At 34.4% G+C, this 15,539-nt stretch overlaps 1 protein-coding gene across 4 annotated transcripts in view; it reads right to left on the reverse strand.

Moving 5' to 3' along the window:
- LOC124298788 (serine/threonine-protein kinase N) overlaps positions 1 to 15,539 on the reverse strand; it is a 39,356-nt gene that overhangs the window by 17,055 nt on the left and 6,762 nt on the right. For 3 of the 4 annotated variants that reach the window (XM_046751277.1, XM_046751276.1, XM_046751275.1), the window contains exons 2-3: positions 14,713 to 14,841; positions 14,134 to 14,335 (exon numbers count right to left, since the gene is read on the reverse strand). In XM_046751277.1, coding sequence (XP_046607233.1) covers positions 14,134 to 14,335; positions 14,713 to 14,841 — 331 coding nt within the window. Of the gene's footprint in view, positions 1 to 14,133; positions 14,336 to 14,712; positions 14,842 to 15,539 lie in introns of those variants that run through there. The other variant, XM_046751278.1, reaches the window with a different exon arrangement.

The raw sequence follows: 15,539 nt of genomic DNA on the forward strand, positions 1-15,539 counted from the left end.
ACCGCCTGATTGAGCAGCTGAGGCAATACTAATCGCAACTGTCAGAAAATGTCCCTAGGAGCCCACCGTTACTCGGGAGAGGTTATGTTTGCAAGTTAGGCGCGAAGTTTTGGTAAAGTATTTTGTTAATAATGATTTCCGGATTACAGTAATAAATTGATCGTCGAAGGAATCCAACGATTTGATTGGCATGATAAACGTGTGTCAGATTTATTTTACTTCGGATTAGCTCCGAATCAACCAACTATTTTTCGTAACAACACCGACGGCAGTTGCAAACAGGTAACGGTGGATTCCTAGGGACATTATTTGACAGTTGCGATTGATATTGCGTCGGCTGCTCAATCAGACGTTAACTGTCAGCCAATAAAATTCGAACGACTTAACGCACGCGCATAAGGTGCGCACTTTCCTCATGGACACACGGTATATGTATATACATATATGTATTCGACTGTGCCGAAGGGTATCTACTCTTATTGGTATAGTTTCGGTTAGTTAATGACGTCACCGCGACGCGTCGTTGGGATCAATGGAATGTGCGAGAGCGAATGAGACGGATTGCGTGCTTAAACGAGAAGAAGAGTTTCCTCTCTCCTCGCCAAACACTGTCGGTCCCTTTTCCACTCGTACGTTTGCCCGATCGTCGCGCTACGTTTAAATCGTGCCCTGAACTAATTGAGAGTAGATGCCCGCGACAAGAAACTAACCTCCGTAAACTCCGTCGGTAAAGAAGCGCATGGGAGACTTGTACGATAGGTATTGAAGAGGCAGGACAAAACCTTGCTGCTTTCACGCGAGGAGACCTCGAACTTGACTCACGGGACCGTAATAAAACGAAAAATTCCGTTCCTCGACTCGCACGCAATCTTATTTTCAGGGTTACTTCGAGCGTGAATTACGTACGTACGCTACATATACATATATATATATATATGTGTGTGAATACTTTTTTCTATGGGAAAGAACAACGCTGCGGGCTTTTATTCTCAGCTACGCGTAGCTGTAATATACATACCTATAGACAAGTCTGTTTCACAGGTACGAAATTTTCACGTTAGGCATACTATACGTAACATTTTTTCTTTCACTTTATATTTATACAATTTAGCGTCGAAAAATAAAAATAGTATTTATTACGTAGATAAGTTCAAACATTTTAATAACATTTTTACAAGTTCACTGCATCAGGTACAAGTAAACGATTTTCCATTTTAATAATTTCTTCTACCGTCACAGGATTTCATTTCATCTAAATGCAGATAATCATCTAAAGTTGAAAAGTGTGTTCGACAATTTCGCTATTAATCCTTACAAATTTACTGTACTATATTTTTGTTCATTCGCTTTATGACATAACTTGGAATTTCACAAAAAAAAAAAAAAAAATATTGGATGAAAAAAATGTTTAATTTTAGGACATTGTTAGGTGATAACTTGGAACGATTTTGAGAGAAAGAATTTGCAACATCATGAAATATTTGCAGTACATTATTTGGAATTTAAGGAAATTTCGATCAAGATAACGACGGTTTTAGAAATTTCGAAAACGGTTGCAATTGTTGATCCAACATTTATAATATTTATAATGTTGTAATTTGCGAGTGACTTCCACGAGGAAGAATTCAGCCATTTATGCACACGTAGACACGTCATAAGTATAAGAAAACGACCGTGGCAAGCGTGCATCAGCGTATAGGCAACCCTTTCTTTTGCTCCGTACAGCTATAAACATTTGCAGAAAATCTCGTAGGTACAGATCTTATATTACGGCTACGGCGTTAACTGCTGCTTCGAGCAGAAAGAGACCACTTGTAAAAAAACACTGCAAATCGTGAGGCTGAAGTTAGTAACGTTAGAGTAACGATACATTGGAGGGGGGGGGATTACTATTTTGAAATTTATAAATTTTGAAAATATGAGTTACTTTTGCCTTATTATAATTTATTGCATTTCAGAGAATCCCAAAATTACGAAATAACGGGTTTTTCCGAAATACGAATCGTTACAGTAACGTTCGAATTAACTTCAGCCTCGTTGCAAATCCGTGTTTACGCCATTAATTAAGACGCGAGAAAAGAAGGATCAAGAGAAAGAGAGTCGGTTGGTTGCAATTTGGACAATAAACAAAAGTTAAAATTCAACTCTACAAATGACCGCGTAAGTACAATAGTACACTGACCTATAACACAGTGTTTACTCAACATAATAATTGGAGTGAAAAATCAAATGATTATCTACGCGAATCAGAAGTAAACGAATACTTCATTCAATTTTCCTCTTCGACTTTGACTCCTCAACTTTTCCAATAATAATACACCTATAATTGATTCGCCAAATTATATTATGGAAGGATTCTATTTTTATACAGTTTCAGAGTATAAAAACTTTCATCAAGTTTTAATTCTCTCTCTTATCGCAATCTTCCAATACATATTACATATGTATATACACGTACTAAAACATGACCGAACAGTAAATGTTACGATCTTGAAGTGCCGCGATTTCTGTGAATTTTGTTTTCCATCGCAAGATTTTTTTTTTTTTTTTATATTAATTAATTCATTTATTTTTTTTATTTTTCCTTCCTTAGTTTTTCGATTTTTTCGGGTGATAAATGGTTCGGGGATCCGTAAAAGAGTGGAGAAGAAGGTCTTTGGCCCAGACGGTCGGATAAGTTTCTTAGGGTTTCTCCACATCGTTGAATAGGATAAACCAGCTGCGGTTAGTTTTTGCGTCACATTATATCTCTCGCAGTGTTTTATCCCCCCCTCCCCCCTTCTCTCACTCTCTCTCTCTCTCTCTCAACCATCTCACGAGAGACGAGAGTTACGCGAATCTCGATGACAAACGGGTTTTCGTATGCGAAAAAATTCCGGCGAGTGAGGTTCGCGGCACCCGACTCGACACACACACACACACATGCGAAAATACGATTGCGGTGTAACGTTCGAGAAACGCTTGGATCACGATCATCAAGTTTTATTATACCGCTTAGGTACGCTGATATATATTCATTTTCGGTATAATACACATCAAGGTATAATATAAATCATACACCTATTCGCGGAATTTGGTGAAAAATTAATACACGCTGCATGTGTATTAATTTAGTAAATCGAGTGAGATTTTGAGTTGGATATTTTTTATTTTTTTTTTTACGTCATTCATTCTCTTCTTTTTCTCTTTAGTTTCATTCTACTAGTCGAAAGGATCATTCTAAATTTTTAATTTTATGATAATTTTCACGTTTAAATTACTCAAAATCATATTCAAACTTGAAAGACGAGATGAGATATTGAGTGAAAAGGCGGATACGTAATTTTTTGAATATGTTTCTTTTTTAACGTATCTATAAGTCAATACGAAAAGGATCATGTTTACGATTATTTTTTTTTTTTGTAAAACTTTTGATCAAAGAAATTACAAGCAAGAAGCATTATACGAAAATTATATTACGACGTAACGACGTTAAATTAGAATGATAATTTTACACAAATCATGAATTCTACTTCAAATTATACATGTAGACTAAATGCAAGAAATTAAATAAACGAATGTAGCAAACAGAAAATTTCAACATAAAATCTTATCCAATTACAAAGATATATACAATTCCCAATCTGGTTAATTTTTTCATTTATACATTATATACAGAAATTTTTTGTAAATATAGATACGCTAGAGTGATTAGAAAAATCAATTCAAGGCCGAAAATCGCAATGGCTTGACAGAATCCGCACCGCGATTTCACCGACGTTCTAAATCCCCTCTTCTTCCCTGCTTTTTCTATTATACGTCATCCTGCACCGCCACCGGAAGTCGTGCAATCGGACAGATACATCATACCCATATACGCACATGCAGCGATCGCACCGAGACCGGATCTCTAATTCTATACAATAAAGCCTAATTATTGTATAACAACCCGTTACAGACATTCTGCATAGTTTATACAATACATACGTATAACATATGTATTTATAACACATCAGATATTTGCTGCAATTTGTACGATGAAAAATTAACGCGCATGGCGATCGGAGAATTTGGTATTTTATGTCGTCGAAGTAACAGGATGAATGTGTGTTTTTTCAGAAGCATCATTTATCGCAAGTTGGCTCATATTTTTGTGACAATTTTCAACAATTTGTACAACTTCGTAAAAAAAAAAAAAAAAATTAGAATAGACTCACACATACAATACGGAAAGATAATTATGATCTCATCATCGGTGATTGGCTAATAATTTTAAGAAAATATCATAACGTGTATATTCGGAATTCATTTCTTTTAAACCTTTGAGTTACACATTATTGTGCTGAATCAATCTTTATAACGAGATAGTATTCTGTGGTTTTTGGGGTCGCTGATTAAATCGAATTTAAAAAATTCAAGACGGCGGACGAAAAAACTTTACGCAGAGGTGTCCGGTCACTGATTGTATTCGCTACACTGAATTTTCAAAATCTGTTTTCAGATTGGTAATCAGTGATTTTTTTTTCAGCCATTTTCTTTGTAACAATAATAGTTTACATTATATCGCAATAATTACTCTCGAGTATTGAAAACTTATTAGTAATTAATACACTGTCAGAAACAGCATAAAAAAAAACCGCAAGGAAATATATTGCAAAATTCTCTAAACATACAAAAAATGGTAATAAAATTGGTGGTAAGCTTACTTGCGGCTATGACTCAAAGGGTTAAATCGTGTTTCTTACATTTTCATTTATACTGCAAATATCGAGGTAATAAGTCAAGGTAATAAGATTTTGGGAATTCAATAAAATAATCCCGTCACGCCTCTCGGGCGGATCGGCGAGGAGCAAAAGTTCTCTGCACCGACTTGCATACCTTATTCCCTGCACAGCGTATAAATAACAAACTCGAAGAAACTGTGTCATGAATACAACGCACGTGCTCGAGTCGAGGAGCCATTATTATTACATAAATAGTTACCTACATGATTACATGCACGTTCGACTCTACGCAGCTTCACACAAGCCCCATTATCAAGTAACGTATAGTCTGTAATAATTAGCGACGGATGTGTTGCATAAATTTTTCTTTGAACAAAGATTCATCTTTTGCTTCTTAAAATCGGTAATTCTTTCTTTCTTTCTTTCTTTTTATTTTTTTTTTTTACTCCGAAAAGAATGAATAAATGAATGATCAGCTGCATTATACGCTTCTTCAGAATTATAAAACCGATCCAGGAAATTTATATGTTGAAAATTGTTGTTCTGTGAAAAAAATCGTTTCATATATATATACATACATGCCCTACATTACATAAAAACGCACAGATGGTTGCTCGTCATCGTTTCATTATTATCGGAAAGAGAAGTTGCGTAATTCGGATTGAGATAAGAGAAAGATGAATACACGTGAACTCGTAATGTGTGCAGTAATTTATCATCGTTCAAAACATATAACGTGACGATGACATTTATGTGTTGTGTCTACACTGTGGTTTTAGCAAAACTAGATCATATCGTCATGGATATTCTCGACTTTGGTGGAGGAGGATGCCGATTTTGCAAATTTCGTGATAACAATTGAGAAAAATTAAGACAAATTTTTTTTTTTGATTCTTTTTTTTTTAGTGCAGGATCTCAAAGTCTTGTTTTAATTATCCTCTACAATTATTCCGCGTTTTAAATGATGTGTGCATATAAAAAAAAAAGAACAGGTGATTTATTATTTATCCAAAGCGGTAACTGTATATATAAAATAAGAATAATCAGAATTGCACTTGGTATTTTGCTGCTTGCAGTTTCGTGTTCCAACAGATTGAGGAAAATAATTCTTATAGACTGCGCGTTTATTTTAGATTTGATAATAAAATTGAATCCGCTTTTGTTGTAAGTTGAAAGAATTTGATGCTTAATTGGGAGAAGAAATTCTTTGCTATTTAAATAATAAACAGTATATTAAGTAACGAAGATTGATAATTATTTGCTCGAAGCTAGTAAAAACGGTTAATTTAATTGAATCAATATAGAATTAACAGCGGTTTTATCAACCCTGTATCGAAGCTTGTTTCGTAAATACGTAGTTTTATAATATTTTACGAAAAATATTGCACAAAAGACAGGAAAAATTGTAAATCAAATCTCACATACAATTATAATAATAACGCATAATTATATTGAAAAATGAGGGTAAATTTATCCACGAATGCGTACAATAATCGCTGCTTCATGATACAGGGGAAAAAAATTATTAATAATGATGGTGGTGACAATAATAAAAATTACAAACAATCGTTTCAGGTTAAATAAAACTGTAGGCTTTGATAATTCGTCCGAAACTTGATTCGAATCGCCTGCAGCAGCAGAGTCCGGACTACGCAATAATTAACGGAAAGGGGTCGTCGGCGGATGTGACGTAATACCTGGACCACAAGGCGACACGGAAAGTGCACCAGCGGGAGGATGCATTTATTATACTGTACGTACAAGGGCGGCCACGCCTTGACCCCTTAAAATCGACGACGAGAATTCTTGTGCATAATATGCGAATTGTTATTCAAGTATGAGAGGAAGTTTAATTGTAAGTAAAAAGGGAAAAAAGAGAGAAATAAACAATTATATTGCGACTCGTAGAGTTAAATTCAAATCTGATACGTAAGTATCACATATTTGAATGTCAATTTTATAATTGATGAAAAATTTTCCCAGCAAGATTTTTTTTTTTTTTTTTTGGAATTTAAACATTTTGCATGATAAGATGATTTTCAATTTAAGAAATCCGAAATTTCAATAAAGAATGAATATCGAGGATGAAATTCTGATAAACAAACAATTTTTTCTTTTTCAAATTACTGGTAAAAAAAAAAAATTTTATAATGCACAATCGAAATTTTGCAGAAGAGAATTATTTGTCAGATTTCTTTCGACAGATTAATTTGACCGACATAGAAAAACTAAAGGCTTGGGGAAAAAAAATATTCAGTATTGACATGTCATTATCGCGTGGTGCTCAAAAAACACATCTTAAACCAACAGGATCGGTGTGATTTTTTTTTCTTCAGATTTTTAACAGTTTCTTTCTATGGGAATTGTTTTTGCGATTTTATTAAATAAATTTCACCAGCGGTTAAAGAAAGTCTGAAAAAATTCGCCGGGACCCTTTTTGGTTTACAAGAACATGATACTAAAAAATGATCAAAATCGATGGGGGTGAGTTACGTGGGCTGCTAATTTGTATGTGTATCAGGTATATCCGTACACGTGAAAACATATCAACGCGATAATACGTACCTTACACAATTATCTCTACAGCAGGTATATAAATAAATATACTATACACACAACCCGAGTTCATAACGTGAATCATTTGCAAAACACGTGTTTCCTTTCCGATATAATTGTGACGTAGACCTTTTTATCAGTCGGAAAAAATTCTCACATAGGACGATATTCAATCGACGATATTTATTATTATCCACCACGTATAATGTATAATAATTGTATACTGTTCAGCATGCAGATCTAGTTTCAATTTAGTACGATTTTGTAAAATTGATAATCTTGGTTTTTCTCTTTTGCATAATAGACTTTTTTTTATATATATAATATATGTATTAATTACGTAATTGATGTGAGTTCTTGATGCTCAATCGTATCACCAATCGGATAGAATGACGTTTTGCAGTGTATTATGTCACGTGTAGCAGTAAAGTAACGTTTGCGTACCGAGGTCGTCGTATAAAAAAAAAAAAAAAGATTCGCACAACTAACGCAAACACTGTGCACTCATCATTGCATTGCACAATGGATTATTATCCGTCCATCCACAAACGGACGACGACGTATGGCGTAATTAAAAAAAAGAATGTAATTAAAATAGATTTCTTTCAATCACGTAAACTTCAAGGAAAAAAAAAAAAAAAAGATTCAATGAAATTTGAAGGATTCTAGCTGCTCGTGTAAATCCCTCGATTCATACCTGAGATGATGATCGAGAGGTATGGAATCAAAGTACCGTTGTCTGTGTGGCTGGTCTAGTCTGGTCCAACTCGACCCGAGGATAGTGGACCTAACCTAACTTGACCTAACTTAACCCTGATCAAATCTTACACGTACGTACGTATTTCATCACGTTTTCGTTCAAATGCGAAGCGAGAAGCGAACAGCCCGCGAAATTCATTCGTTCGCATTCCATCGACGAAGGCGAGAAAGATGGAATGATAAAAATAAAAAAAATAAATAAAAATTACCGGCAAGTGTATCTACGTCATTAGTAATCTCGCGAATGATTTTTATCCAGAGCTTTTTATTCTATTTTCATTTATTATTCGTACACGTGTAAAGATGTGTGACGCGTCATTTTTTTTTTTTTTCATAATTTTAGGAATGTACCGTTGAAAATGTTTCATATTATTTCGTCTATAACAATATATTATATATTGTTAAAACAATAAAATTATATAATATTAAAACAATATATTATATATTGTTATTGTATTGGTATAATATATAATAATATATCTAGACAGTACAGGATTTAATACTTTTTGGTTGCAAATTTCAGTCAGTTATAATGGTGATATTAAAATTATAGACGGAAAATCGATTTTCGAAATCTTCTCGGATATGTAATGAATGTATTCGGCATATGTATAAATAAGGAGCGGGATTGAAGTCCGGAATTTGAAAAGTTTCGAAAGCGCCGAATTCTGAATTATTTGGTGGTGAAACTTGAAGTGAAGTAATCAAACTTTTGCGAAACAACGAAGTTTCGAATGATCGGATAGCCGACGGCTCAAAGTTGCAAGATTTCGAAAATTTAAGTTCCAACGGAACAAAATTCCGAAAATTAAATTTTCGACAGAGTGAAATTCTGTAAGTTAAAATATACACACACAGCGTAGTTTACTCAATTAGTGGGTGTAAAAAACCAGAAAAACCGAAAATCGGAATGACCAGGATTTCGAACGTAAAAATATGGAAAATCGAAAACAAAAGAAGATCAAAGTAGTGAAATTTCAGCAAGCCAAAAATTTACGGAACTGAAAATACTGAAAATCTTCGATAATTCGGAGTTTCGATAGTTCAGATTAAAAAATTTTCTCATTTTCGCACTTTCGGAACTTTGAGCGTCGGGTTTCGGATCATTCGAAACTTCCGACGTTTGGTCAGTTCGATTTTTTTACTTTAAAGTTTCGCAACAAAAAAATACGGAACTTGGCGCTGTCGGAACTTGTCAAATTCGGAATTTCAACCCCGCCTCATTAATTTATAAAACTACTCATAAAAAATGCCAAGATATTTATGCTCCTTTCTCGTTTTATTTCTTACTATTTACAGCTTCGAGCTTTGAGCACAAGTTTAGAAATTTATTACACATAATTAATACACAATACCGTAATATTATATGCAAAAGAAGGAACGGGTTATCGCTCCTCCCATATATAATAATAATCTTCGACCGTGATCATTTATCCTGTGACGAGATCCGGTATAATACACGACATTTATATGTTCGATAATTTGCAAAACGCGGGATAGCTAATTAATTAAAATAATTAATCGACCACCTATAATAAACTATGTATACTTATACAACGAATATGCAGCATATCGTATATACGTAATGTCGCTGATAATACACGATTCCTGACGAATAATAACAATAGGAAAAACAAAAACTTGTTCGTTCATCCGTCGTATTTTCATACGTACACACGTATATCGATATCTGAATATCTTCCTGTTATACGAGACCGACGTCGCACCTTTTCCGGCATTTATGACCAGTCATGCGTTTAGTTTTAGGTCGGAGCATATGGCCAAACACAAAAATAGACAGACGCGTAGAAATATGTCACATATATGTATATATAAATAACATCAGTGTGCAAAGCTGTGGTTTTGCTTTGAAAATTATTCAACGGTGTATAAAATCATCGGGAGTTCTTTTCACCCTGCGTATCACGTGACGTGACGACAAGAGAGACGGGGGAAAAAAAATAATCGGAAATTCGTTGATTTTTTAGTATTTGTATGTATGCAGAATAATGTCGATGAAAGAATCGGTAATTTTCGCACAGAATCTCATATTTCAAGTTATTCCACTATTTCGGATTAAAAGAACTAGTCGCGTAACTAACCGATAGTAAAATCTATGTGATTATACGATTGGAAGTCTGTAGCTCAGTAGAATATAATTCAATGAAAACCGACCCTCGAACTGACCTCATTATTACACATTCTTAAATAAGAAAATGGAAAAACAAGAAGAAAATGAAATGCGAATCGTTACGATTATCTTGCCAGTAAACCACTGATAATATTAATAGACTTTCTGTTATTGAAACGTCCGGTTTAGTCGCCTTATCGCCTCGTTGTGATATGCCGCATAAATGTGATATATATATTATATATATAAGTACAATTAGTGTAAAAAGCTTTTTTCTCCAACGACTGTAGCGTGATTTTGAGATTCGGAAAACTCTCGCTACCATAAATCGATCCAGAATTTTCGATCATACGAGAGAAAAATGATCAAGTCGTATATAAACGGCTTTTCAAATTCTTTTTTTCTGAACGATAAAACAACGTCAAACTTTGAGAAATTGTAGGATTTTCGATCAGAACGAAAAACGTGAGAAAAAAAAATAAAAATAAAAAATCAACTGTAAAAATTTTACAATATGTTTCGACAAATTTTACGAACTTGGGTTAACGACTGCGAAATAAAAATGGCAAAAACTTGTGTTATTTTCCCAAGAATTTGTAATGATTAAATTTTCTCTGGAGGTTGAACAAAAAAAAAAAAGAAAAAAAATGTTGAACGCGATTCGCTTAAATTGTGTATGCATATTACATATGTATACGTTGTTTTACTCGATCGTTACTCCGAAATTATTCCCTTGAATTTCAACAAACAATTTCTCGAGAGTATACATTAGGACATTATAATTGAAAGGTTCAAGTTTTATATATATATATGTATATGTGTGTGTGTATGTATATAAATATATACACAGTGTAAGCGATCTCTTTAAATAAACAAGCGTATCCGCAAATGTACACTTTCTATTTCTCTCTCTCCCCCTCTGCCTCTTTTTCCGTCCTTCTTTATCGCATCGTCGTTGCAGATTGCCGTCGCGACTCGAGTAACGAGAAGAAGCTAACGTCTAAATCCTGCAGACCGAGTGGCCGTTAATCCCGAAGACAAATCGCAATCAAAGTCTCTAAAGAGAAGGAGAGGGGAAGATGAGAAATAAAGGAGATTCGAATTGCACGCAGCATCCGAGCCGGTGATACGGATTCAGAAACGGGTATGTCCAATATGGGGTGACACGGGCGTCTCTCGTCGCGAGAACATGGCGTGGATATAAATAGAAAACGGCGGACGAAGGAGCCACTTACTTTTAATTCAACCACTCGGTGAGCTCTCTGCGCGTAAATCTGCACGAATACAAACCGGGACAATCTCTTGAGACTTGAAAATCAACCGCGCATGCGCCAAATAATTAAATCTCATTGGTCGGCGAAATCTTCCCGCAGCGATATTCTTGTTCGCGATGCAGGCGGGCCAACCTACGAAAAATGTGTACGTTTGAATTTTCAAAGAGCGCAAGCGTCAAGTTCCGACCGTTCTTTGAAGAATCAACTTTCCGAACCGATAGCAAATGCTTCCCAAACCTTTCCGAGGCGCTGCCTCAATCATTTGAGATTCTAACCTCGAAATGTCGTATCAATTACATCGCAATCGGAAACAGTTTGACAGCTGAAAACTCGGGATGGCCAGCCTGTACGAACTGACGATAAAACTCGCGCATGCGCGGTTCATTTTCAAGTTTCAAGAGATTCTCCCGATTGAAACGCATTCAAATTTCATTCATATTATTTTTACTAATGTACAAGCAACGTTATTCTCTCGCTCTCTGTTCGTTCGTGCTTGCAGATTCTTTTTTAGCCAACAAAAACAGCGCTGATTTTAATAAATTTTTTCAAAAACATACGATGCCAATTATTTTACTCCATATTATGATTATTCATTACGGTATAATTGAAGAAATTCGATGATTAAACAAACTTTTAAAAAATCGTAGATAACGGATGTTTACGAATTTGATAATATTCTTCAATCGGTGTTATTCACATCGTAATTTGCACGTGTTTGAAAATCGCACCCGTATAAATAGCAATTCTAAGTCTACGAGGGGTCCGTGCATAATAACAACAACAACAATGTACGAGCTATGTATAAATATTGTACACAAAACAAGAATAATTGAGATACAAACGAGCGCGGTTCTTCTCTCTCTTTTTTTTTATAACATACAACTGCAATTCCCGTTACTAATCACTGCTAATTATTATTTCAAATTGTTGTTATTGTTGTTGTTATTATTGTTATTATCATACCGCTGCAGCCACATGAGAGAATCTTTTTTCTCGCTGGCATGAACGTTGAAAGTTGAAACCGTCCGACAAGTTTAATAAGGCAATCAGACAACGTGACATTAATTTCACTACTTCTCGCATACATGCATACGTATGCATATATATATGTATGTATACCTATATATTTATAGTCACGTGTATGCACACGAGCGAAATTTTTATTGCCGGCAATGATTTATTTGTACATACAGTGCCGGCCGAAAGTTTCGGTACACAAGTCGAAATTTCTTGCCGCACTAAAAGTTAAGATAGCGGATTCAAAAATGAAGATAATCAAAGTTTGAAACGGCGTTTTTAAAGAAGACAAATTTACCTTCATTTTGCATTTTTAGAAAAATTTAAAAAATTTTTTTTGGCCCCTATTTGTATTTTTGAACATGGCCGTTTTTCGACTACTTTTTAGCCGCAGGAAATCAACTCCGAATCTCAGGGAAAAAATTTCCCTCGGTTTTTTACATCGTAAACGTAAAATGGATGTGAAAGCCTACATTTTCGTTTTCTATAAAGTTTCGTCCTACTTTTTATCGCCCCAATATTGTATTGTTAGCTAAAAAAAGGACATTGAAAAGAATACGAATCGTAAGTGTATAAAGATTATAAGCGTCGTCAGCAGTTTTACGGATGCACGTATATAATTAGAAGAGCTTTTATAAACACAAAATCGTGTGAACGGAAAGACGTTAAATCACGCGAAATCGAGAGCTGTTTGATGGTTTAGAAACTGGATTCGATTGTTTGAAGGAGAAAAAATAAAAGTAATTTTTTTAAAAATCCATTCTCTAGTTATGTTCGAATTAGAACACTTTAATTGCCCAAAGGCGTAAAAATAAAATAACGCAACCTATAAGCCGGATGTTTACGAAAAAAAGGAAAGAAAAAAAAAACACATAGTAGATAAAACGGATATTATACGTATACGTGTACCTATACAACTGTCTCGGATCAATGAGTGAAAATTATTTTTATCTTTTCTTAAATAATACGAATTCTTCGAAAGATGCCAAACTCTTGACTTATTGTCGAATTTCTCAAGGATTTTATCTTTCTATTTTTTTTTTTTTTTTTATCAAATGTCTTAATTTCGCAACAAGTTGCAGCTTTTTTTTTGTCAACTGTCACTTCAATTATGCAGCCTCACTGTTCTTTTGTAAAAACTAACATTTATTTTTCATTTTTATAATTCACTAATTCACCGTGAAAAATTGTAGAATTTCTAACGCGTAGGCTTTTCTTTCTATTCGATTTTGACTTCCGACCAACTAGTTTCAATTTTTACAGCAATTTTTGGTGCTTGTTTTTTTTTTTTGTTTTTGTAAAAATAAAACCGCTCTCAAACATATCATGACCATCGATACAACTGAAGCTGAAATGGCGGAAAAGAGAGGACATAAAATTAGAATTCTTCTTTGTAGGTACTTAAACTTTTTTTTTTTTTTTCACTGTTCAGTCTGTCAATTTCGCGACCCGAATTGACTCGATAAAAATTAGATGACAGATCGGTTAGGAAAATAAAAATCTTGAAAAACATCAAAAGGAGTTGTCTCGATTGATGTGCAAGGCGGCATATCGCAATCTTGGTAAATATAAATTTTATAACACGAGATGCTTATTCTCCAAAGCTTTTCCGCACCTGTTTCAGTCTCTCAAATATTAAATTTCATGAAAAATGGCGAGAAATCAAATCATCTAAAACTTATTGACGACTCACCTTGACCATTGCAGTGATTTAATTGAGGCGACGAAGGCTGTCCTTGGGTCAGAATAATTTGGCTTTCGAGCTCTTGAAGTTCGACTTGAAGTTCGCTCAGCTTGTTATTCGCCTGTTTCACGAGCGTCGCAACGTGCGCTAAAGCCTTTCGATCCGTAGCCACTAATCGTAAATTTTCCGCACCGGCTTTGATTTTCAGTTCCTAAGGTACGGTGAAAAAAAAATAAAAAAATAAATAAATAAATAAATAAACAAATTACGTACACAATTTAAAATATTTTGCCTGCAGGTAAATGTATTGTACCATACGTAAGAAAATAAATGACAAATGGAAAAAAGTTGAAGTACGGTTTGTAATTTCTTCCAAGAGAAATAAGGGTGTGAAATTTTTTTTGAAGGTTTAACAACAATAACATGTGTATTGGATAATTGGAAAAAAAAAAGCTCTCTAGTCTACCACACTTCCGTCCGAGTTATTTCCAACCCGCGGATTATTCTCTATTTATTTAACTTTCCTATTTGGTTTTGGAAATTTTCCAGACGCTATTAACACTCGGTGTTGGTTTAAAAAATTCTTACTTTTCGTATCTCCCTACGAATGTGTTCCCGGAGTTCATCGAGCCGTGCTGGAAGCGGCATTTGGTCGCTACCGCCGACTCCGTATTTGTGGGACAACTCGAAGAGTACTGGATGGCTGATGTAGTCACCCTGTGAAATATAATTACACATTACAAAAGAGACAGAGATTTCATTTCCATCAATCAACGCGAGAATTTTAAGTTACAGCAGCAAAAAGATGTATAAAATTCCATGAATTGAAAATACTCGCAGTTAATTATATAAACAAGTTTATTTGAAACGAAGTGAGTGGAAGAAGAAAAAAAAAAAAAATTATTTCCATATGCCAGTGAACAGACGTATTCCTTCAAATCGATGAATCATCTGCTAAGGAACATTATTTGAAATTATGATATTCTTTCGAAAGAAAAGATATTGAGAATGGGGAAGAAATCAATTATTAGTGAATATTTCAAATTTTTTAAATACACGCACACACACACACACACACCGACACGGATAAACGAACGAATTTTACGAATTAGAGGAAATTTAATCGGTATACGGAATAAAGTAAATAATATTCAATTATTGCAACGCGATATTTTTTACGTAAAATGCGAACCTACCATGCAACCTGTCGGATTAAAACAAGCGGACCAAATGGATTTCCTTCTCGGCATTTCATTAAAAAACAAATCGTTCACACCTGCAGCGTTGAGTTTGTATTATAAAAATTGTACTTTAAAAAGTGTTAATTCACAAGATGCTGACATTGCCTCATCGTAATAATCACCGAATACACCAAAACCGTGTAAATATATAACATTATTACACATGAATATAAA

This window comes from Neodiprion virginianus, chromosome 2, assembly GCF_021901495.1.
Source record: "Neodiprion virginianus isolate iyNeoVirg1 chromosome 2, iyNeoVirg1.1, whole genome shotgun sequence".
Taxonomy (NCBI): Eukaryota; Metazoa; Arthropoda; class Insecta; order Hymenoptera; family Diprionidae; genus Neodiprion; species Neodiprion virginianus.